This window comes from Fringilla coelebs, assembly GCF_963513975.1.
Source record: "Fringilla coelebs genome assembly, chromosome: 1".
Lineage (NCBI taxonomy): Eukaryota > Metazoa > Chordata > Aves > Passeriformes > Fringillidae > Fringilla > Fringilla coelebs.
In genome coordinates this window covers 105,206,909-105,232,606 of record NC_140028.1, presented here as the reverse complement: position 1 = coordinate 105,232,606, position 25,698 = coordinate 105,206,909, and the positions used below count along the sequence as shown (strand labels likewise).

General features: G+C 40.6%; 1 protein-coding gene across 2 annotated transcripts in view; it reads right to left on the bottom strand.

Annotated features, from left to right (window-relative positions):
* Positions 1-2,119: 2,119 nt before the first annotated feature.
* The window catches only part of STAC (SH3 and cysteine rich domain), a gene marked incomplete at both ends in the record, with an annotated part of 68,641 nt that continues 45,062 nt past the window's right edge, over positions 2,120-25,698 (bottom strand). Inside the window, 8 exons of one of the 2 annotated variants that reach the window (XM_084206054.1) lie at positions 2,120-2,218; positions 10,292-10,429; positions 10,555-10,606; positions 14,279-14,373; positions 15,278-15,342; positions 19,530-19,611; positions 23,885-24,000; positions 25,434-25,515. In XM_084206054.1, the coding sequence (XP_084062180.1) occupies positions 2,120-2,218; positions 10,292-10,429; positions 10,555-10,606; positions 14,279-14,373; positions 15,278-15,342; positions 19,530-19,611; positions 23,885-24,000; positions 25,434-25,515 (729 nt within the window). The remainder of the gene's footprint in view (positions 2,219-10,291; positions 10,430-10,554; positions 10,607-14,278; positions 14,374-15,277; positions 15,343-19,529; positions 19,612-23,884; positions 24,001-25,433; positions 25,516-25,698) is intronic. The other variant, XM_084206055.1, reaches the window with a different exon arrangement.

The following is a 25,698-nucleotide window of genomic DNA, read 5'->3' as shown; positions in this document are numbered from 1 at the left end:
ATATATATATAAAATAATCTTATAAAGCAGACTGGTTTAATATGTCTCTACTGCTTTTCCTCTTGATCCTTAAGGATTAACAGAATCCTCTCCCACTGAGTTTATTGGTTGTTTAAGAAAATGAGCTGAGCAAATGTTGTTTGAAGTGGAAAAAAAAAAACCCTGCTGATATTCCCACAGAAGGTATGAAATCAGATACTTCTGATCAGCCATGAGTTTGTTCATAATCAGTATGGACTGGTTGCATTATAAAGGGCCGTGTTTCAGCAGCTGGCAGCCCTGCAGCTTCCTCTGCAATTAAAGGATGCATAAGAGCAGCAAAATATGTCTCTAAGAGACTGAAGACCAATCTGCTCTGAGAACTTCGGGTCAAGTGTAGATTTCACCTGGATTTTATAAGGCTTTGAGCAAGATCATCAATTCAGATAGGGCAACTCGGCTACTGAGACCTGGGCTATGCAACACAGATTCAACCTGACTCAATACATGGGAACAGGATCAGTAGCTGCTTTTTTAGAAAGAGCATCAACTTTGCAAAGGCCTATACTAGCCTGGCATGCAGCAGCAGGATTTAGGACACCAATTTGTGGTTAGTCACTGAAAAGACAGGCATTTAGTTTCAAGCTAGTCAAAGAAGGCATGAATTCAGCATGGAGCTTTAGGATAGGGCTTAATCTGTACGTCATAATGCATGCTAAGCTGTTTAAGTGTATTTGGTGCAATTACATCCAATTAAATACTTGGAAATTAGGTTCCCTGTCTTCAAATATCATAGGCTCCTGCTCTACAACAGAATTGGCCCTGACTGACTTGTGTAATTTAGTCAAGACTCACAGATCCTACAGACCGCTCCCTGAAAGGTTCCTGTGCCCAGAACACATCTGAAGATGGAGGCTTATATGGACAAAACAGGGATGTCTGCACAGTCTCACTTGCATGGAAAAGACTCAAGGGATGATCACGGTGGTTTATGCCAAGGAAAAATTTATGTTGGTGTATTTACTGCTGAATCTGCAAAACTTCTATTTAGCAAATGGAGAAGAGAGCTTTGGTGTGTGAGCACACCGCCAAGACACTCGGTGCCTTTTTGTCACGAGTTCTGCATTTTGATAATTACAGACTTCAGTCCTGTGTGCAGCCTGTCCTTTCCTAACATTTACAGCCTTCCAGTGGGTTATATAACTGTTTTATTTTTTTATAAATAGGATTAATATATAAAATGTTTTAAGTGCAATAAACACAAAAAAATATAAAATGTTTCAAGCCTGTGGCTACCTCCCAGTGTTTTACCCATTTTCTGTATCACCAGATCAGGGTGAAGGAAACACAGAGCAATGCTTCCAAGCAGGCTTGTGAATCCAAGGATCAGCTATTTTTGTGACCTATGAGAGCAGCCAACACACACCCAACATACGCTGAGAGCTTTTGTTCATATACAGAGAAAACAAAGGACACACAAATTCGCTACTCTTTCCTACGGGAAGATTGCACAGAAAGAGAAAGTTGCCAGCTTCCAGGGCACAGTGCATTTCTCGAACTGACATTCACACGGTGTCTCCAAACAGATTTGTTATGAGACTAAACACCAGGACTAAACGCTTAAACTCGGTTGGGGACGAATCTGTGGGACCACAGCCACACTCTACTACAAGCATTGGACTGTAGTACGAGGACAGTTTGAACGGCGTTTTCCCCCCTCCCCCAAAGTACACACTTCAAACAAGAAAGCAGTCCGACAGTTTTCTAGGACACAAGAACAGGACGCTAGTTTAGTCCTTCAGAACAAGCTGTCTGTCTCCGTCAGGGTTGTAGCAGCCGTCTTGCACCAGGAATCAGCCCAGGCTCTGTTCTTCTCCCTCTCTTACCTTATTCCCGTTACAATCCAAGGGCCTCTCATTTTCCTGGTGATTTCTGACTACATTTTCTTTCAAACATTCAACTTTTCGTATTTTTAGTGTTGCTGTGGCAGTCGAAATGTCTTTTTCTTCATGTTGTTGCAGTTTTCTCACTATTTCCCTGAACATCTGCAAGACAGCCCATCTGGGTTGACACAGTGTGAGATGAGGCAGACAGGCGTTGCCAACAAAGGGCTCCCACTGCAGGGAGTGGGCTGTTGGAATCAGATGTTTTCTAAGACGTCTATGGGGACAAAGCCTTTCTTCTTCCCGCTGTATACCTTGATAAAGCCATCGTGCTCCTTTTCAGAAGTCACACAAATCTGAATACAGAAAAGGTATCAAAATGTTAAACTCTTTGCCATGATCAAAGAGACAAATTATTCCAGGATCTATAGCAGGCAGGTTAGACATCCTGCTAATTACTTCTATAAGTAGAATAATCCCTGTTGGACTCTCACTGTTTTGATAAGAATCTCACACTCACATATTTAGAGACTTACCTTTCCCCTATCTCCCTGAAGTGCCACATAAACATGAGAGATATCAAAATTGTTAAGAGCTTTGTGGTGGACAAAAGATTTTGAAACTTGAATGTTGACTTCAGCCTACTGTAATGATCATGCTGAAGTTGTCTGTGTGTGAGAAAAATGGGTATTTCAGATCATGAGCTGACTCCCTCAGCACCTAATGGTGAAAACTAATCATGAATCACTTGTAGCAGGTGACCTGAATGCAAGCATATTCTCTTTTGCATGTTAAAGGAGCCTCAGTACTTCTGAGACAAGCAGTGGATTATGACAATTGCTCAGCCCTCGCACCTGCAGATGCCTGTTTTGGATACCGAAATGTGTGACCCAAATCCAGCTCTTTGAGAGTGTTCCCTTACCACCTGCTCTGCAGGGGAGCAGTCCTGAAATCATGTGGTTTTATACTAGCACAAATGTTACACTGTGGTAAAGGCTTTCATTTCCTCCTGACCTTTCTCATCTCAGGCATTTCCACTTTAAGGCCCTTCTTGAAACATCTGGTAAGGGCCAAGCCTTTTGAAAGCCTAGTGGCACAGGCACATTAGACTGGGCACAGCACCACACCAAATAAAGACTTGTTTTCAAACGTCTGTGCCAAAGAACTATATATTTCCTACTAGTCAAACAAGGTTAAAATATAGCTGGAAAACTGATGGTCCTATTGAGACCACTCCACACACTGATTTCTCATGATGTCAGTGCCAGCCCTCTATCTGGACTAACACTCATCTCTGTCTGATAAGTATTTACAATGTTTATTTACAATAATTCACAGGATATGAAACGAACAAAAATAGCCCTAAAGTATTCCTAGATAAATCCATTTCAGCATGACTATTATGGGTGACACCTAAATACCACGTCTGAATTCTAGGCCAGCTTGTCCTGTTGTTGCATAAAATTTACTAGCAGCAAGCACTGATGCTGCCAGAAGGAAATGAAAAGAAGGTGGTGAAGCTGCTTCATGTTTACCGCCTCTAGTATTTGGAAATAGGTAAGTGGATCTCTGTACCTGCAGACAAAGTTTTGGAAAGTAAATGGACTCATTAATTTTCTTACTTATCCTGCCTACTCAACATTAATGGAATTGGATCCCTGGGGCAGAATGACTGAGCACACCAACGGGGCTGACATGCAATTAGAATGAATAATGTATTGTTGTTTGGGCTAAATCACATGGAAAGCGTGGGAGAGGTCTAGAATTGATGCTGTCTAGTTTAGGTTCTGTGACAAAACAGCCAAACTCATTTATGTCATGAATCCCCAGCACAGCTACTGCTTCCTCTGCAGTCACATCACCATTCAAAACAGAGAGGTGCAAAGCACATGGACAGTGAAAGGTGTTTCTAACTACTGCTATATGTTGGTCTCTGTCCCTGAGAAAGAAATGATGAGAGAAAAAACCTGCAAAGAAGCACAAGACTAAGGATGGCCATGTATGGAAGACTGTCCAAGTGTGGGAAGGAACATTAGTGGAAAAGTTCCCCTTTTCAGTTGATCTCTACTTCCATGAACCTTTGCAGCTTCTCCATAACTAGAACTGGGTGGTTAAAAGGAGTGCATTTTTCTCCTAACTGAGGATGTTTGCAAGACTTCTAGCTTTTTGATAGGATCCCCAAAATTATCACATCTCCAGCAGATCTACATTGCTCACTAAGCCTGGTGCATTTTTGTGCTTAACCTCTCTGGTGCTGTGCAGAACATGTTGCAAGAGCAGAGTGGTTTGCCCTGTTGTCTTGTATTATCAGCAGAATGATGTGTGGACAAAAAAAAAATACTGAGTTTTCTGAATACTGTTTTTCTTTGTTTTTGGAGTGAAAAATATGGCAGGTTTCTATTTTCAGTGGAGTGGGGTATTTTTTTTTTTTTTTGTTACTCATTTGAGTGCACCTTGATATCAGTGTGTCCTCTGCTACAGCAGCTTTAGATTTTCACTGGGCATGAGGTGTACAGTGCCTTTATGTGAGAACTCTCACTCTACATACCAATACACACATCTGAATTCTCCCAAATCCCAGCTGAAATTCTCTCATACTAAGACACTAAGCCTTGCATGCGCCAGACCCCAGATGGCAGAGTTTTCTCTCACTGCTTTCCCAGGAAGGTTAGAGTTCAGGGGCAGAATAAGCTCAGCCACAAAATGTCACACTTTCATAATCCTGTGCCACTCAGGAGGTCTCCTGGGTCTGTGACAGCTGCTGGAACTTTGCAAAGCTCTGGAGCTGCTCCAAATCTGCACTTTTCAGAGAAGACTGAATAAAATACCATCTATGGCCACTTTTGCTCTCAACCCCTTTTATGTATGCTGCCAAGGATTTCACTCACACGTTGTAGCCTGGAGATTTGGCTCTTGATTTTCTTACATAGGTGTTAATTCAGAGTAATCCCGATGAGGACATGGTAGCATCCAGAGTTTTGAATTTCTGCTGATGGATCAGCTGTTGTTGATGATTAGCCTTGATGAGAGATGGCAAAGATGATGGTTGTGAAGGAACGAGGTGCCACAGGTGGTCATGGTTTTCTGAATTAAGTTGGAAACTGCTTCAAATGGCAGCTATGCAGGCTGGCATGTTTTGGATGGCAAGCTGCTGGCCTGACTACAAAAGTGAGCCAGAGAAACCACTCTTCAGTGAATTTGGTAGGAATACAAAGGTGGATGGTTGGAATTTTGCTCTTGCACTCTGGCTCAAGATATTAGTAGTGGAGTAATCCGCAGGGTAAGAAACCACACCTCAGGCTATTTCTCACTCAAAAAGTTATCTTCAGAATTATCTGAAATTGGGATCTATTATTATAAAGTTACTTCCCCATTCTTTTATCTCATTATCTTTTAAAAAATAGTAAAAAAACCCCCCAAACATTCAGATTGTGACTGTTGTCTAAACTTGTCAACAGCTGCCCTGAGAATTTTTTATGTGTCAGTCAGCCCTGAGCAGGTGGGGGAGATGAGCAATTAGGAAACTGTCCTTTGACCTGCATGGTAATTCCTGTTTTTCTAAATCCTGTGCTTTGAATTTGGGCTTAAATGGCCAGTTCTCTTTGGGAGTAATTTTGAAATTGCTGTAACTTTTTGCAGCTCTTCTTTCTTCCACATAATTAACCCATCTGACAGGCACAGACCAGTTCTGATGAAGTAGGACTTTAGTTTGAGGGCAGTACAGTTTCAAGAGCTGTCTTGGAGCCTGTAGAGTGTGCCAGGTCAAAAGGTCTGCAAGTTCAAGTCTTCTGTTTGCAAGAATGACAGCACAGGGACACTGTGAGCTTCTATATCTGCTGCTGCCAGCGCACCAAGGTCCTTGCCTGTGAGAGCATTGTGATGGAAATGCTGAGCCATTCAGTTTCCAAACCCATAGAGTCATAGGGCAAATGATGATGAAGGGTTTTATATCAGTTGTTTCACTAACTTTTGGACCGAGAACACTCTCTTGTTTTACCTATATCACTTAAGGTTTTAAAGAAGACCTGGACTAGACTGGATGATCTGTGCCCTTGTTTTGGACTCCTGCAAATCTTTTGTGTCACTCAGCATCCCTGAATGAGTGGGGGCACCCATCCCTTCTCAGCAAGACTGATGTCAATGCAAATCAGGGAGAGCTGGAAAACAACCCTGTTCCCTTTCAGCCTAGCTGTGAGGTGCAGCACTCAGAGCTGGGGAACACATGAAGAGCTGCAACATCACTTCCAGTGATGAGTTTGCCTTTTAAGTGATTTCATTTGAATGCATAAGTCACTGTGACAAAACTGATTTTCAAAGGCAGCTGAGTCACGCTCTTAGAAGCTCAGCTTCTTTTACAGCATCCCAAAAATATCGGGACATAAAGTAACTCATAGGAAATGAGGTGAAAAGCCAGGTAGCAACAAAGCAACCAGGCTAATCAGATGACCTGAGAGAGGTGGATTTCCTGGGTTTGTAGACCTGTCCTCCAATCCTGCCTTATTAAGCCCAGCCTTGTGGATATGAGACATTTGTAAAACGCCCATCACAAAATGTTGCACTGACTTCTGTGTAAACTCACAGTGCACTCTGGATGAGGCAAAGAGCTTCTGATTCCCAGTTTGTTACAAATGTCATGATTTGGGGTAATTTCTGTTGCCCAAGATCACTTGCACAATTTAAAATCAATTGTTGTTGTTTAAATACAAAAAGCCCGGCTCTAAACTAATTTGTGTTAGTGTGACTGTAAGTATCAGAGGCAGCCAAGAAAAGGTGTGAGTAGGATCTTTTTCAAAGTAGAAACAGACATTCAAACAGCAGATTATTTTGACCTCTTTAAAAAATAAGGATGATCAAATACCTTTAAGATATTTTAAGAGATGCTTTTCCAAATATTGATGATATATTAGATATTGGGAATTTTATTTTCTTTTGTGAACATAGGTCAAATCAGAGCCTGTTGACATGCAAAGAACTATTTGTATAATGTTTGGTAATGAATTTGGGTAGTCTAGAGCAGAAGTTACAGGCTGGAGAAAATATTGCATATGTAAAAGTGATGATACAATCAGAGTTGGAAATTATGCTGTTCATATTGTTTGTGAGAACAGCTTGAATGTGTGGAAAGCCACCAAAATTGGTCAGGTTTGGTTTCCCTATTGATAATCTTGATTTACTGATGTCAGGGGCTATGCCTGGCAACCTCCTACAGATCTCTGATTGAGCCCAGTGGTGCCCAGTCATCTTCTGAACTGGTTTTAAGACTCAAAAATCTGTCAGTGAAACTTAAACTCCAAGATGTTGGCATCTCTGAAGCAGTACACTTTTTATCCTCCAGCCTGGGTTTCATATTGCATAGTGAAATTTTCAAGGGGTCCTTTGTGAAGACTAGCTTGTGCATATTGCTCAAGATGGGTGAACAAATTGTGGTTATTCTTCAGCCCTCTCCCTGAATGCTGGCTTTGCCAGAAAGAGTGCATGAAGCGGAAACTCCAAATGTTATTTCCAAGGCATGAAACTGCCAAATGATTCCAGAAAAAGTATCACTGTGCCTCAAACTTTGAAAGTATCTCTGCTTGTATCTTAAAATGGCTTTTCTTAGGGTAGCCATGTAGCTTTGTTGATATGAATTTATTGCCTTTTGACTTACAAGAGCAGACTCTTTACCCAGAAAAATTAATATAGGCTGTGAGAGGACAGAGACCTGAAGAATAAACCATGGGAGGTATCAAGAAATATAAAGAAAATTCATGTCATTCTCACAGGATAAGTTTTTCTGTTAGCGTATCATCCTTGCTTTCATTGTCAGAATGGTTCTGTGCTCTTGTTAGACCTCATGGAAAGGGACTCAGTGAAGTAACTTCACCATCCTATAGTCACAGGAATTTATTAGACCAGCTAATGAGTTTTTCTAGCTAAAGTGAGACTTGACAGGAATAAGTAGTGATGAATAATCTCCCCTGTTTGCTAATCTGGAAGAAGTCAGTGCTTTGCACATTGTACATGTATTGCATTCACAGCACTCTGAACACTGTGCCCGGAGACAGGTGACGTGGCTGATGGCATTCTGCAGAAATTCCCAACAGAACAAAACAAAAAAAAATTCTGCCAAAGTTTTCCCAGGAGTCCCATTCAGATGACTTTGTTTTAGCCACTCCTTCCCCTATGCACCTCTCTCTCTGCTTCACATGTAAAACAATGGAGAAATAAAGAACAGAAAATAAGGGAAATGAAGAAAGGCTGAAGAAAGAAGAAAGGAAATTTGACTTTGGAAATATAAAATAAATTTTTAAAGTAAAAAATTCTCAATAACAGTTAAAATGTTGCTTACAATAAGAGTTTTTCCACAGTGAAGGTAGAGTTGCTTTTAATAAAAAATATAAAAAATTGTGCCCAGTATGGAGGGACAGCAGGAAGCAGGCAAGTGTCCATAGCCTCACGGAGGCTGTCCCACCTGGAAATTACTCAAAATGACCTTCAAGCTACTCAAATGTCCCCCTTTTGCATAATTTGTGTGAGAGAGGAGTGGGATCTGTTTGCTTTGCTCTTTTCCTCTCATGTCTCTGCATTCATGTGTTTGTGCAGTCTGATCTCTGCCCCCTGTTTCACAACAAATATTTATTTCTTTCTTCCTCTGAAGCCTCTCCCACATCGAGCAAGCACCAGACAGCATTCATATTCAGCCTCAGCATTTGTGTGGGCTTGAGATAGAGCTGAAAAAGTTTTTTTAAAAAGTTAGGTAGTAGGGGAACAGGATCAATTCATCCCTTTCTTTACCTCCTGCCTTGCCAGAGAGGATGAGGCACCCTGACTCCGAGCTCCCTTTGTGATGCTATTATGAAATAGGGACAATAGGAAAGCCCTTGTGTTTAGATGAAGCTGCCAGAGCTGCCCACTTGGAAACTGTGGTTCTGTGAGAGCTGAGGGAAGCAACTGGGCTCTCACTGTTTCAGCAGTAGCCACGCTGACAGAGATGATCTGGTACACCCACTAATGAGAAGTGACACAGATCTTGACCATTCCCTCATGCTGGCATGCCATGTTCCAACACTACCATTTCCTACCCTTGCCCTTGTGTATTGCTTATTTCAGAACATAAAGCCTCCAAAAGCTCTTGTTCTGCTCTGGTAATATTTCTTTTTTCTGCCTGTACAGACAGAAAAAAATTAAAAGAGATATTGGGTAAAAATATGGTAAGAACTTTCTTTCTAGAAACTGCAGAGCTGCCCAATGTATTATGTGTACAGGGGCAGCCAAAATATATTCTGGTCACTGTATTTCTGTGCCTTCCTTAAAAACCTGTGTGCACCCAAGGATTGTTAGCACTTTTATGTTTTGCTATGCCCACAAAGCAGCAGCAGCCAAGCTGTAAGTTAATCTTATCCACCAGTGTAGTGAAGCATTAAAGAAGTTCTGTGTGGAAAAATCTACAGCCCTCAAGTCAACACTGGTTCTGGCTTCTCCTCCACTTTATTAAAATCAGTGGCAGTTCAGGTTATAAGGCAAACCATTTCTGGTGATGTGACACAATTACCACAGGAAAGGAGAGACCTAACGAGGCAGATAAACACTGGGCTTTGCAAGGTGCAGTGAGGAAAAAATCTACCTTTCAGTTGCATCCAGATTTCAGAGAACTCAAGCTGTGTCTACCCTTAGTACGTCATCATCCTATTTAGATGAGCTTGTGCCACAAACCTGTCCCTTAATGCAGGTTCTGGGTCATGGCTTGTGCCTAGTGAACCCACCTGAAGGACACAAAATAGAAGGAGCTGCTGAAAATACACCAGGGTGAATGGACCCTGCAAGTCCTCCCTGTACATAGTGTACTTAAGCTCACAGGAGCACTTAAAGTTTAAAATATATTACAGCCTGTAGAGGGGGTATGTAAGTGATGACACACACACAAAAAAGGATTAAATATACCTTGCAACTGGCGAACAAGTGTCACATTTAGGATTTACAGCTTTGTGTCATGCTGTCTTAACTCTCTTCCTGTTGAAGCAAAGACCATGGGCTGTGTTTAGATCTTTAGGTAAGTTAGGATCTGGAGAGGGAGGTACTATCTTTTATTAGATTAGCTCTAATAGTGAGGAGAAAACCAGATCATTTTACAGGCACACAAGGTCTACTGGTAAGACTCTGTGTTCATCCCTCTAAAGACAGTAAGAGCATGAGAAATGTGTAAAGTATCACTATGAATGTCTGTGAAACTGAAAATTCAGGCTATGTTAGGCATCAAGTATGTGTTTGCACAAGGCAAACACTGCTCTTAACTGGCTACTAAACACTGTTACCATTCAAATAAGAAACCGTCAAAAATTTCAGTAAAAAAATCTGCCTGTCCTCATGTTGCATAATTTTCCCTTCAGTCATTGGTAAGATTGCTGGATGGTCTAGTGAGTCCAGTGAGGGTCCAGCACAGAGGATCTTACCTGGTTCTCTTTCAGAGTTATCTGTCCCTGCTCCTTGCAGCCAATGAATGTCCTGATACACCTGTAAATCTTCTCATTTTGTTGCACTCTCTGAACAAAGTTAGCAGGAAAATATCCAGTTCTGTCATCAATTCTCCCCTATGAAGGAAACATATTGATAGAAGAAGACTGCTGACAGTAGAAGCCTTAATACAATTTCAGTATTGAAAACAAGATATTTTTCCTTTTGGAAAGAAAACAGATATAAACTGATTAGCACATACCTTCCACCAGTCTTCATTAGAGTCTTCCAGAAGTGTGATCATATCTCCTGGCCTGTAATTAGAAGAGGAATAAGATGATTCTTAATTGTCATGTTGAATCAGCTTTCACAATTCCCTTCCAATAGGAAGGTGGTCCTTACATGGTTATTTTGTTTGAGCATTCACTGAAGGTAGACCCAAAAAGGTGGCAAGGTTTTCTTCAGTCACACACGTTACTGTAGAAAGGCAGTCTCTGTATCTTGGAGAGATATCTCTTGTATCTTTATTTTGAGACAACATCTATGAACTGGAAGTTTTGCTTCCTGTTTATTAAGGAACTGTTTAAAATACAGTTCCTCTTTGTTAAAGGCATTATTGCTTTATTTTAAGGCATTTCACAGTGTTGGGACACACTGCTTCATCATCTGTGTTTTCAAGCTGTGATTGCAGAAGGAAGGTGGCAGGAAAATAGTTCTATTTTACTGACAAAGGCAATTAGTCAGCAGGGATATAATTTTGCCCAAGAATGTATTTTTTATTTGAATGGGACATATTTACCTTTCTAATGTGTGGTGCTGAGTTGTAATTGCTAAGTATCAGCATCCAGCTGACTAGGTCCAAAGCAGAGCTAGGAGAATAATTTGGCTGGAAACACTAATAGCAAAATTTGCTAAGCTGATTTTGTGCAGGTAGTTGAACAGTTATTTGACCTTTTCCCCCCCACTGGTGGCAGTTCATCAACATTCCTATGTACTTATAATAGTGGTATGTTGTAGAACGTAAGTGGGAGACCATTTCCAAAGGGATTAACTCCAGAAAGCTCTGTTTGCTGGATAAGAGACATTTCTTGATCTTAATAAAATTATTTGTTGACCCCTAATTATTCAGCTTTCTCTGTTAGGCTCACTGTATTGTTGAGGTATCAACACAAGAGCCTGAAAACACATCTGGAGCATCTGTTAAGATGGATAACAGGTCCAATTTAACAGGCTCTTTCAGAGCATGCATAGAAAATGTGGATCTGTCCAGTATGCAGCTGGATGTGTGGTCAGTGGTGGGCCTCTGGTCTCTTTCCAAGTGGTTATAATTGCTGCTGACAACTGGAGAAACAGGCATTTAGTTTTCTAACTGTGCAATCTGAAACAGGATTTTGTTCAAGCCCTCCTCAAGAACCTGTTTCAATGTGTTTGGAACAATTAAATGTTACTGAGGTGAGGAAGGAAGCTAGAGAAAATGGACAGCTTGGTATCCCAGTGGTAAAAGATTTTTTTTTTTTTAATGGGAAAGTATATATGAGACCTTTACTACAGTTAATATTTAATATGAAACACTCAAATAGGTTTTAAGGGATCCTGTAATTTCAAAGTGAATAAAGTGGGGCCAACACCATTGGAGTCGTTACACATAAAGGAAAAACACTTTCAACAAGAAGGATTTAGAGAGCCTTGTCCAACCCATACTCTTCAGCTTGGTTGTTAGAAAATAAGCCAGAAAATAGAAATTTATTTGGCTGTCAAAGAAAGATGGCAACTGAACCTAAAGTCTCTCCCTGTCACTTGCCTGAGCACAGAGAATTTTAGGTTGAAGGCCTGTTGATTTTGTTGATTTTCTTTTTCCTAGAAGAAAGCTAATATAGATGTCTTTAATCTCCAAAAAGGATTTAAAATAGAAATCCCATCTGTTATTCTTGCCCCCTAGATTTAGGCTGCTAATAACCTAATTGGTTCTTACTACTAGTTGAAATCAGTCAGGTCTCATATTTTTCTTCTGTAAATCACAACTTTGGATAAGTTGTCTGCTCTACCTCAGTGATCTAGGTTTCAGGAGGTGGCAACATGGCAAGTCCCTACAGGGCCTACTGCAGGTCCCTTCCAACTATACTATTCTATTCTATTCTATTCTATTCTATTCTATTCTATTCTATTCTATTCTATTCTATTCTATTCTATTCTATTCTATTCTATTCCATTCCATTCCATTCCATTCCATTCCATTCCATTCCATTCCATTCTCTGCAGTGTCTGAAACACGAAGTAGCTTGTCTTTAGGATTCTCTCTTGTAATATAAGGCCATCTCTTAGAACAAGTCTATTACTGCAATGTCCTACTTTAATTATGCCAGAGCACTGGAAAATCTGACTGACTGCTCCTGCTGTTAGGGAAGAAATCCAGGCTGTGGTAAATTCCAGTTTCAGCTGAAATCAGGGGTACACACCTTCACTGCAGTAATCTGCCACTCATTGTATCCTCTCAGAGATGAGCTGGGAACTCCAGAAATCTGCCCTAACTCTTCCTTTCAGCTTAGGTCCTTCCCCTGCTACTTGCCTTTGTTATGATGGAGCTGATCAATGCCTGGCTGGTTCCCAACTTGGGTTCCCTGGACAGTGCTTGACAACATTGCTCTGCTGAACCCACCTCCAGCACCTCAACTACACTAAATGGGAATTCATGCAACAGAGCTGGATCTTGGCTCTGCAGTAACAAAACAACATTACCAGCTATTTGGCATCCCTTATGGAACAACGTTAACACAAATATTACTGAATTTCTGACCAAAGGACAAACAGCGCTGCTGTGGTTGAGTATGACTAGTCTAAATCCTAGCTGGTATCCTTGGAAAGAGTCTGGTGTTCCCTGAAAGAGAATGTTTCAGACCACAGGCTACTTTCCCTCTTAAATGTGGAACAGCAGGATGTCGAAGGTTGATGTGCTTTCTGGATTTCTGGGTCTGGATGAGGATGGTGGTCTAGTGCAGGTTTATCTGAGAGATATTCTATGTCATGGAGAAATGCACAAGATGGAATACACTCCTAAAGAGCAGGATGCAAAGTGGAATCTTTCAAGCAGAATAGCTGGCAAGTTACAGTAAAGATGGCTGTGTACTGTGGTTATTTCCTGAAGAGCTGACATTCCTAAAATAATGATCAGGAAATGCCATTAAAGCAGAATGATAGGAAAACCTGTAATTTCTGCATGGCATCCCCCCCTTTAGTTCTAGAGCAGTGAGAAGGCACAGCTGGGAACAGGGAAAAGGCTTTCAGTGTTGGAGATGCTGAGGAGAGGGGCATTTCTCTGCCAATTCCCTAAATTCTGTGGTACATGCATGATTATTTTGATATAGGGATGCCTTGAAGACAGGTGACATGTTTCCCATTAAGAACTCCAGCAAGACCATGTGAGTAGCATGAAGAAAATCCTTTCAGTGAAAGAAAAGCTGTCCTTTTCCTTCATTGGGCTTGGATTAGACCTTTTAATGCAAGCAACTGATGCAGAACTAAGGAAGTAAGTGCTAAAAATAGCAATTAACAAGGTTATTTTGCAAAGTTCTCACTGAGAACACTGCCATCCAGCAGCTGGACACCATTCTCTTTTTTCAGACACAACTGAATAAGAGGGAGGATCAAAGAGGACTGGTAAAATTTTTAGCATGAACACGAGAAGTGGTGGAGAATTCCTAGCTGAAAACTTCTGATTGAAAAACAAAGCAACTGAGAACATTTTATAGCTGAAAGCCATCTTGCTCCTAAAGTGATATAAGTGTTTTTGAAACTTTTAATCTATTGTATCCTCGCCAAAAGAATTGGTCATCTGCTCTTTTTAACTGTGAGAACATCTTTGTATCTTGATGGCTACATCTATAAAAATGTGCAGTAAAAATGTCAGAAGAAACCTTCCCTTCCCCAAAGTCATATATGACCATCAGTGCAAGTGTGTCAAATCAACTAACAAATATTTTGGAGTTTACCTCATCTCCAAGTCTTCATTTTCTTGTGGTACAAATTTGTACAAGGCAACATAGGTGTTCATTTGTAACGTGCTTTTATAAAATGGTCCCTTTAAAAAAAAGAGAAAGAGAAAATTTAAATATCTGCTCTGTAAAGGAATTTGATTCACTTTGTTACAGACAGAGGAACCAGAACCTGATCTTAGAATAAATTAGCCAGAATCATTTCTCTTCTCTCACAGCTCTGAGGACTATGGCCCAGGTACTTTGCAAACCATTAAGGCAGTAACTTAATTTAGAAAGAAGATTATTTGAACTTGAAAATCAAATTCCAGGCTTCCAAAGAACACATGCAGAAATTTGCACTGGCTGCTCTTTGGGACAAGACCTTAAAAATGAGTGTGCCTTTTTTCTCTCAAAAAGTAGTACATATGATAGCTCTTTTGAGCCCAGTAGTGCACTACTGGCATTATATAAGGTGTCTAGTCTACAGTTCTCATTATGGATGGAGCTAGACTTGTACAGTGCACAGGCCCAGATTCAGAGCAGGATAATCACTTTTTAAATGTGATTTTAATGTGTGTAAGCTTTTTGTGTTGGGTTTTCAACAGAGAAGACTGGCTACTCTCTCTTCTTGCTTTTTCCACTATTAATCTGGGGGAAAAAAAGAAAAAGCAGCTGAAGCAAACACGAAATAATTTTCAAAATCAAATCTGTGGTTTTTATATTATGAGAACTCTATTGTAATTACATGGCCTGCACACTGGATCTTTTGCATTCCCAGATCCATTTGGAATAAGCAGAAAAACATAAGGTGATGACAAAGGATAAACCAAAAAGCCCATCCAGTAACACGTATTGCTTCCAGCTGTGGCCAGCGGCCCAGAAATGGTGTAAGAACACGACTGTCAGATATCAGTGACCCATCAGACCTAGTCAAGGTCCTCAGACAGCCGTAAAAACAAGAGTTTTACATGACTTCCCATCACCATTGCATCATCACAAAATTTATGCTCATACCGGGGAATGTATACTTTTTGGTTCTTCTCCAAAGTGTTCTGTGCCGTTTTCAGAGTATGTAAACACTGAAATAAAGAAAACACATGACATTTTAGGAGTAGTTTGAGACTCTTCACCTAAACAGGATCACTTGGACTTTGTTGATCTCTTCCCTTTCTCCCTTATTTTCCTTGATTCCTTGTGGTCTCATCTGAGCCCTTCTACACTCCCACCAAAACCAGAGATACCATTGGCACATGACACAATCTCTGTTCCCCAGAATTTGCAAGTGTAACAAATGAACCATTTTGATCAGATGAATATACACAAGTACAGCACTACAAACAGAACCCAGGTACTGTAAGTGCATTACTATTTAAAGACCAGCAGGCTTTTTCTCACGTGCAGTACTGGATTGTCGAGTTTAGGATAAGCAGTATTGCCATTTTAAAGCACCTGCAAAAGCTGATGATCATATATGAGCAACACTGGGAAAGTTTGTATGCAAAACCTCTTCCTTCCCCTCTTTGACCTCTACCTCTAAGTGTCTGATAGCCTTCTTTGGTCCCTCTCTCCACTAGAGAGCAGGGATGCCTGGGGTGCACTGGATACACTACTTCTCTCTCTGAATTTAAAGGAGGTACCTGAATTGTTTTCAAATCAGGGTAGATAAACTCAGACACAGGCCTGTTGATGTAAAAACTTGCTTTTAAGTTACTAAATTGGAAACTCGTAGAATAAGACAACAGTCACAGCACCTAACATACCTAATAAGTAATCAGTTACCCTCTATGGCAATTATTTAATGAGCTGACTGGTACTCGTCCTCCCTAGAAAAAACACAGTGGCTTTATCCTTTTGACTGAATTCCCCCTTCGCATTTTAAGAATTGTCCAGTGTTTTTTGCTTCTGGTTAAAGTCTGAATATGATTTTTTTTAATAGCTGGAGTCTTTGAGCGGCTAGAGCCATCAATGTCTTCTGCTACCATTTACCTCTGTATGTGTTTTGAGCAGAAGCTGGACTTCGTAGCCTCTAACAATTTGGCAATTTCCAGAGTGTGGCTTGGGGGCATTTTCTTTTTGTTTCTCTGGCATACAATTACATGCATTCAGGGAGAAAAAGGTCCAGGAAACACCAATCCACTGGATTTTTCTCTTCTGTTTTTTGACTTTGTGTCCTTTATTTAATTTACACATATTTCTGAGACTAGCCTACATGGTAGCTGACAACCTAACAGAGTGTGTGGAGAAGCTTTATGAGGAAAATAGTAAGGTTCTTTGATAGCAGAGAGTTGTACTTGAATATTGAAAAACATGACAGTGTTCTTGTAACAGATAAAAGACAAGTGAAACGACAGCCACAACATGCACAAGAAAGATTTGGCGCAGAGTGACAGGCATTCATGAGCACACACATCATCTCTGACATAATGTAAGACAATGTTGCAGTCATAAAGTTCAATCTGTGAATGTGAATGTGAGCTGATACCTGCCACACTGAACGTGAAAATGTCAGCACAGGTTGTGTCAGGCTGTCCTGACTGCAGTGGACCTGAGGCCTCAATGTGCTCCTCACCAAGTCCTGCTGCAAAGGGACTCTGACAGACTATCACAGATATGAGAAGGAAAACCTTAGAAATAAACCTAATGTACTGCATCATTAATATAGGGGTACATGTATGTCTGGCATCTGTATGAAGGGGTTTAAAGTGCTGCTGTTACAGTTTGGCAGGGTTAAAGTCCTATTCAAATCACTGTGCTTTGCTTTTTATGTTCAGAGGAGCAGGAGTAAGGAGGAAAATTGAAGATTTCTGGTGAGAACTGAGTTGGGTAACCAGGAGCCTTTTGCACTTGCAAAAAGTCTTTCACCACAGAAAGTAAAAGTATTTTTTGTACTGTCTGGAGTAATTCCTGTTTGGTGACAGAAAATAAAGCAGGTTACTAATGTGCTGCCTCGTGAACTCTGGATCTGACCCAGCACATGGGGAGGTAGCTGAACTGTGTCCTTGTGTGGGCTGAGAAGTGCTCACTAAAACTGGGCTTGCAGGGAGGACATCCCATATTTGATTCAAGGGGAAAGTGCTCAAATCACTGTTGATAACAGGCTCACAGGTAACACCTAAAGTACATTTTGGCTATTGGGACAGATAGTAGGTGACGTCAGTGAAAGAGTCTAACTGGCTTAGAGGAGGCTGAGGAGCTGGAAATTCAGTATTCCCATCTCACAGTTGTAAATGGGGAAGCTTTGCTTCATAGGATTTATGCCAGGGCCTGAGTGAAAGAATCTCACCTGGAAGTTGTTGTCATAGGAGTTCTACAGGGAAAATTACATGGCCATGCATGTGCTGGGTCCTTTTACCCTTCTGGAAGCTTTTTTTTCTGCTGTTTCCCTTTACCAAAGAGCATCTAACATACGTTTTCCCAAATACTTATTTGTAGAACAGTATTTTAATAGGAAAAAAATAATAACAGCAACACAAACTCAACTGGAATGGACCTGAGTCATTGAAGCATTAATGTGGAACTTCCTGATAAAGAGGCAGTAGACAACTGAGGAAAAAGGAGTCATGAGTCACTTTGTAAAAACATTTTGAATGTACTTATATTTTTAATCTATGTTTAGTTTGTGGTCTCTGGATGTTAATAGGAGGCACTTGAATCTGAAAGCCATAGAGGTATGTTGCTCATATCTCCACACAACAGAAATCCATCTATTTTCATACTTGTTTGCCCTAGCAGCAGCAGACCAAAAAATAAGAAAAAAAAAGAAAAGGAGAAAACCAGGGATTTTTACATTCTGAAAAAGATTTTACCATTTTGATAGCTTGTGCAAACAGTGCAGGGACTTTATTAAAAATCTACCAAGAAAAAATTTTTGGAGTGACTGATGCATAATTTATACTCTGAGCCCCTAAAGGATGGATTGTAAAAAAGCCAGTGCTGATCAAAGGAATCGTTAATGTGCGGAGGAAGTTATTTGGAGGTTTGACACATGCTGAGTTTTTAAACTAATCTCTTTAAGTAAGTTCCTTGAATGCTTTTCTGTGCTTTCAGTGAATACAGATTTCAGAGAAAAAAAGTTTCTTTGGGTTTCAGAAATGAAACTATTGACTTGTAAAGAAATAAAAAGTTATCTGAACATTCAAACAGGGTCAATTCAATCTCAGGTGGCCAGGATTAAACAATGTGGTGCAGACTGAATTCTCTATCTTTAACCAGGTCAGGTCAACTTGCACTTGCAAGATGGAAAACTTAGCAGAATTTTCTGGAGAAATCAGATAATATGGATGAGATATTCACAAAACGAGAGGAAGGAAATGACAGAACACAGTGAGGAGAGGTGATGGGACCAAGAGGGCAGGAAAGGAATAAGGAGGTGGCATAATATAGGAAGAGACAGCAAAGCTGGCCTTTCACCTACATGAATTGGTAGCAGTATGTAAGAAGCATTGGGGGTATCACAAAGAAAAAAAGTTATGTTCCATGTGGTTTGTTCTTGTTCTGTACATCTCGTAAGATTCAGCAAAGCAGATTTCAGGTGCTGCTAGAGAAGTTGCCATGATGGTTTGGGCCCGAATTTGTGCTGAGCAATAACTCCTTTAGTGTAGGACTTCCACTGCCATGACTGAATTCAAGAATACAGTCACAAACACCAACCCTTGGTGGCTGAGATTTCATGACTAAACTCTTGATGCTATGATGGTTTTCAAATTCAATCAAACCAATGCTGTAAAAAAGATTACTTCTGTACTGCAAATCAAACAAAGGAGTTGGGCCATTAGTGTTACTGGGCATGTACTACAGTTGTACTGAGAAGATGCAATCATAATCAAAATTCACTGTGCTGTGTGTTTTGCAGACACAAAGATCTTTTATGATGCATTTTTTGTCCCAAAGAGGTTATGATACACAAAATCATGTGGAAAAGTCAAACATATGGAAAAGAAAGTTTGGGGTTTTTTTTGTTCCACTTTGCCACTGTGGAAGTGAGGCATGTTAAGTCTACAGTCATGATCATGAAGTAAATATAGGAGATAGGGAATGGACCTGAACCTTGTCCAATTGCACTTTTAGACACACCACATTAAGGCAAGTGGTGGCTTCAATTTCATCTGAATGGCAAAAAGCATTCCCCAATTTTTTTGCACCAACTCACCTCCTGCTTTGGGAACCAGAACACTGCAAAAACCTGGACATGTCATAACCCCCCTCTGAAACAGGCTGTACATGGGCCTTTTGTTCTGGGGGGCTCTCCTGGCCTGGGGGCACTCACCGCTGTTGCTGCGTTTTCTGCTTATGTCGAGGGTGCCTGCAGAGCTGTTGGCTTCCTCTGGAACTTCCACCAAGTCAGCTGTCTGCAGGGACAGAAACAGCAAATGAGACAGGACAAATCAGAAAAAGGGACTGAAAAAGTGAAATAAAACCACGGCAAGGACCTTTGGGAAATGCAGTACTTGAGTGGTGAGAGAGCAGAGCAGAGTCAGCCTAGCAGGATGGAAGGAAACACTGGATGTGATGATGCACAACACATACCTACTGCACAGGGAGCAGTGGAAGCCCAGAAAAAAAAAATTCCAGACCAAGTTTGGAGTCTGGAGCACAAAAGATTTCTGCAGTATAAAATAAAGTGAAAGTTAAGGAACAGAGGATTGTGTTGAGCAATGTGCTTCTCTGAACAAAACAGAGAGGGCATGAGGGAATGTGCAGATTCTGCAGGTATACTAAATAGCTATCATCCAGGGAGACTGAACATTAGTTGAAACTACTGAATTTTAATCTATCAGTTCCAAATACATTATTCAGTAAAATAACTGTAATGTAAGGGTCATTTTAATTCTGTTAAAATGCTGTAAAAGAAAGAGCTAGAGTGCAATGAAGTGGATGAAGTCAGTCTTTAAATATCTGCCCTCACTTTCTTTTTAAACAGTCATCTGGCCAGTATGGTTAGGGAAATTGAAACCTAAGTGTTGCTTTTAGAATTACTATGATTTCTTTTTTGTACCATATTAATGTCAGTCATGATTAGGGACCCAGTGTTCCAGGGTATAGGAAAACGTGGGATGACATAATCTCGAGCCTCAGAAGTATACTCTGCATACAGATTCCTTGGTTGGGTAGTCAGCTTCTCCTTGTATAGCCCAACAGGAATTAGGAGCTGCTCCAAACAACTCTGTGCGAGTCTGACCTTAACAAAACTTCAGTCCTTGAACTCTCTGCGTCTTTGATAACCAGAAAAAAAACCCAAAGATTGAGCTTGAGTCAGGTGCTTTCTCTAATCTGAATACATGTAAATTTATTCCAAATCATTGTTTCCAAGATTTATTTTTTTCTAGCTCACAAATTTTAAGTCACAAGAAAGATTTAATGTTATTGTGACATTTTGCAATTGTACTATACACACAGTGGTCTCTATTGCTTTGCACTTCTGTGCCTGTATCACAGGAACATTTTTGTTTTTGTTTAGGGAGCAGAATCTGATTTGTTTTATAGATTTTACATGTTGTTGTTTTCCCCTTTTACTAGTGTTGACAGCAAAGCTTTTTTTAGAAAGTGCTCTCACAATTTTATTTCTTCTATCTAGTACTTTCCTAGCTATTTCTCCATGAAGGAAACCAATGAACAAAGGGGCTGAAAGATTTGTGCCTCAAGTGTCTTGTGGCTATCTTGTTTCCCTTGCTGTTTTAAGCATATATGCTTTACTTTGCTGCTCTGTTGCTCCTTGTTTTTAGACTCAGCCTTTTGCAGCAGGTCATGTTTGTCTTGCATCTTGCCCAAATAGGTCACCCGAGGATGAGAAGGAACTGCAATAGCAAAGTTTACACAGATCCAATGCAGAGCATATCTATGGATTCTGGTTGCTGGATGGAGAAGAGAAAGACTGGCTTTGTTGAAAGACTAAGCCCCAGCTATTTTTCAGCTCATTGCTACAACATGTTCCTCAGTTTTCACAGATTAGCTTCATTATTGCTGATTAGCAATTAATATTATTTTGTTAAGTTCTAGTGCATATGGGATGTCTAGTGACTGTCTCTTCAGTATTTACCTCATCCAAAACCTTCTGAGGCAGCCTCATTTACCCTTAATGATTTTTCAGTGAATGGCCACATGACAAATGTAATAGAAATGATAGAGGTGCAAAGCTGCTTTTGAGAGGACCTGATCCACAAAAAACTAACAAGAACCAGAGTCACATTTACATCACCTCAAGTGCCTTTTTGTATAAATGTGGGTTGCAGAAGCACAGTTTTGAAGCAAGCAGTAGGTAGTAAATCTGGAGCATATGGCCACTTTCTTTTATGGGAAATGCAGAATCTGGGCGGAAAAATCAATGAGTACGTCCACACAGCTCAGTCATGTTAAAAATACTTTGGCTAGTTTAGAGGAAGGTGGTTGTCTCTGTAGAGAGTAGAGGCTGTCTACATGAACTGCATGCAGTATGGAAGCTTCATGGCATGGTACAGCTCCTAAGCCAGTCACCTTTGCTGTTCATCACCTTCAGCAGGGGCACCTTTGCTGTGCTGACCCAGAGCCAAGCCTTGGACAGCTTGGATACCCCCTGCAAGATGAAGTGGTATCCCAGGTGTCCCCATGTCCCTGGTGTCCTTAGTTTGGAGACATGGCAGAGCCCTGCAGCACATTCCATCTCCCAGGGCTGGGACTCAGCACAGCCTCAGAGCTGCATTGCCGCTTCTGCTTGGAGAGGAGCAGAGAAGCCCAGAAGTGGGCATCCCTGGGGAAAGGTCCTAGTCCCTCTGAGTTATTAACTACACGTGCTTCTAAGGGCTCTGTGTCACATCCCTGCTACAGCCACGGGTCAGTACCTAATCCCAGGTCACACATCAGTTTTAAAGGTCCTGAGCTCCATCATTTTGTTCAGGGTTGTGTCTACCCTGTTTTTTATCCTTCTCTCAATTCACAAGCTTGTGCTGGCAAAATTTATGGTTTCTCAGGTCTGTTTATTCAATTCTCTAATGTGCTCTATTTCCTGTATGCTGACACATGTTACATTCTCTCTCAGCTTTAATACCCTAGAGAAATTCCTGTAATGAACTTGCGTTCCTAATTCTACGCCCACACCCCACCTAGTTATGATCAGCTCCCTAGAGTAAGCTGACACAGCATTAGTGATTTCTACTCTCGAGTTTTCATTTATAATTCAACATAAACTTTATTGATTTAGAAAGCAATAATTACATTTGTAGAAATTTCGTTTCAAAGGAAATTAAATAATTGAAAGAAAGAAATGTAATAATGCAACAGAAGGTAGAGTCACTGTGGGTTTAAAAAAAAATGGGAATTAGCAAATTCCTTTTAAGGCACAAATGGGGGTGGATAGAGGACATGTCCTTTCATAAATCCCTTGCAGACTTCACTTAGTTCTTGCTTAAATGAGTTCATCTTTTTTCCTGTCTGACATGAATTGATGCCTGTTTAAGAGTTCACCTATGCCACCTGAGATTACAGGTCAGCCTGTGAGCATGCATTCAAATGCCAGGGAAATGTTGTAACAAACATATACAGATATTAGCATGACTTCATATTAAGCGTATAAGTATTTCCTTTGAGACCTGGAGACCAACTCTCATCATGTCTCTGTGCCCAGTGATTTGTCTTATGAGGTGTGAGCAGAAGAGGTTGTGAGATAGTGTAGGTCTGATTTTTAGAGATGACAATCAGCTTTAGCCTCCAGTGAATGATTCAGGTGAGATTTTTTAATTTTTTTTTTATTTTTTATTTTTTAAATTTTTTTTTTGTTTTGATTTTTTTTTTTTTGAGGGGACTAGGGGTGGCCTCAAACATAAGTGTAAGCGCCTGTTTATGAGAGGCTGAGAAGGTAGGAAATGTTCTTTCAACACCATGAAGGAGCTCCCGATCTCGTGGATTCCAGTACTAGGATAAGGAAGAAAATGGCAATTTTAACTGCTGAACAAGGTATGGATATAACAAAGGCATGGCCATGGGAGCTATCACTTCCCTTGTTCTCTACCTCTTCTGCCATGGTCCTTAAGACAGTGACTTTTATGACTGGAGGGTGTGAATGACAAACATTAAGGCTAAAGCCTCACTGTCTGGATACAACAACCTTATCACACCTGTCTGTGTTTGGGGTTTGGAGAGAGAAGCCCCAGTCTGTAATGCCTCCCTCACCATTCTGCCCTGGAAAGGGGTGGAGGTCCCTTGCTTTGTTGCAGTAGCAGTGTCTTAATTTTGTCTGGGATCATGTACTTTTAAGTCTAGGTTCTGAGGACTCCAACTCATTGTTATCACTTGTATGAAGGGCAAATGGCCACCATCAACAACAAGCACTGTGCATCTGCTCCAGCCTGACCATCCGATATCTCTGCCACACTTCTATGTGGATATGCAAAATAAAAAGGTTAATATTTCCTTTTCTAATCTGATAAAAACAGTTTACTAATTTAATTAGCATTTTTCTCCTTTCACAAGAGTCATTTTGAATTTGCAAAAATAACAAATTTTCTGGTCTCTATATGGAAGCTGAGAGTAAGATTTTAGGGTTTTTTTACAGTTTGAAATACAAGTTTTGTGAACTCTGACACAATCTCATGTGAATGAATATCTGTTGCTCCTCCAGAAAGAAAATGAAGAAAGATGTGGGATACTTACAGAGTTTCTGTTGGGAGAGTCAGACCCACTTCCAGAACTTCCCTTTTTGGTTTTCTGGGCTAAGGAAGTCCCAAAGCGGAGAGTTTCGTATACAGGATCAACCTTATTTCCACAGGCTGCAACAGAAGGAGCAAAACATGCATCAATCCTTGAGGATATTTCTGGTCATGTTCCTGCTTAACTTGGAGCAACACCTGCCTCTGCCAAGAGGTTGAGCTGAATGCTTGGAAACAATTTGAGAGACCATCCTGATAAAGAGTGAGTGTTGAACTTAATGGAATTGCTATCAATTTTCTGCTGCCTCTCTCCTCCCAGAAAGAACATCCTCCTTTCATCCTGGCTCTTCCATTCTCAGCCATTGCCTTGTCTCTCTTCACCTGCCATTCTCCTTCCCTAATCATCACTGGTGCTACCTGTATGGTGGTAAGGAAGACAGAGTGCCAGGAGGTTCTAATCCATGTTTGTCTCCACCAGTGACTTCTTGGATTGCCCTCAAGAGCAGCTTTCCCTCACAGCTAGCCACAAAAATAATCTCACATGGAAGAAAAATGGATGCCTTCAATGGGAACAAGCAAATTCAGTTCAACTCTCTTCTACACCCTTAGACCTCAGCTTCCCTTGTGACACAAGGCTGTCAGATGTAGAAAACAGTACATTTGTGCCACTAGGTAGGAGAGAAATTTTAGCCAAAGTAGTGAGAAAATACAACAGATTTTAGATTTTGATTAGAGCAAAGCACGCCTCATTTTTTAGCCGGAGTTTATTTGAAATATTTCTGTTACTTCTGATAAAAATGATGGATGTTTTTGAGAAAGAGAAACTTAGATTAAATCCTTGTAATTAATTTTTTTTTAAAACTGATGACAGTAAGATTGCAAATGTCATCAGACAAGTAGTTTTAAACTGACTACCTAGTTTTAGCTTTGATTTTTTTGCACTTCCAGGTCTGCCTGGTTAGAGTACTGATGAGGAAAAATATTTTCCAGAATAAACTTAACTTCTCCATTTCAAAATGTTTCTTTTCAGAAATTTGGTATTGCAGTGAGGAAAAAGTGGTCTTTCAAGTACTCAGACAATGTGTAGACATGATCAATAAGTAAAAATATGAGGAAAGTAAAAAATATGGATGAAAAAGGACAGGAACCTAGCAACATCCCTCAAAAGCTGGACCAGTCATTTGGATGCCCCCTGCTATTTTGATCTCCCTGTCTTTTATTTGTTTTTTCCCAGCTCAGACCCTCATCTCAATATTTCAGCGTTTCTTCATGCCTCAGTTCCTCCCTTGATCTCAGGTAGTTGTTATGATAAGCAGAGTAATTGCTAAGAGGTGTGCATAAGAGGGTTTTGAGTGAAACACACAATGAACACACCCTCTCCTCTTCCAGCTTTGTATCTTTGAGGTGGTCCTTTCCTGAGGTGGCAGAAGGGCACCCAGTCACCCAAAGGAGCTGGACGGCTGCTGAGGGCAAAGAGCACGGCTGGAATTCTGCCGCTGCTGTTGCAGAGCATGGCCAAGGGGAGACTGAATGGAAAAGCAGTCAAAACCTACCAATAGGCATCACTTCTTTGATGCAGCCAAACTGTTCGTGAATGAGTAGTGGTGAGCTGTAGTACCGCCGAAATCCCTTTGGCTGGAGGGAGAAAAAGCGAAAACAAGTGAGATGCATTGCTTGCCTTGATTGGTGGGGTAGAAATAGCCTCAGCTCTTTGGTTAATGGTGGAACATTATGGTGAGGCTGGAAATTTGCCTCCTGTTGTAGAGTCACTGTGAGGTTGAGAGATCAGATGTTTATTTGATTTTTTGCCTAGAAAAA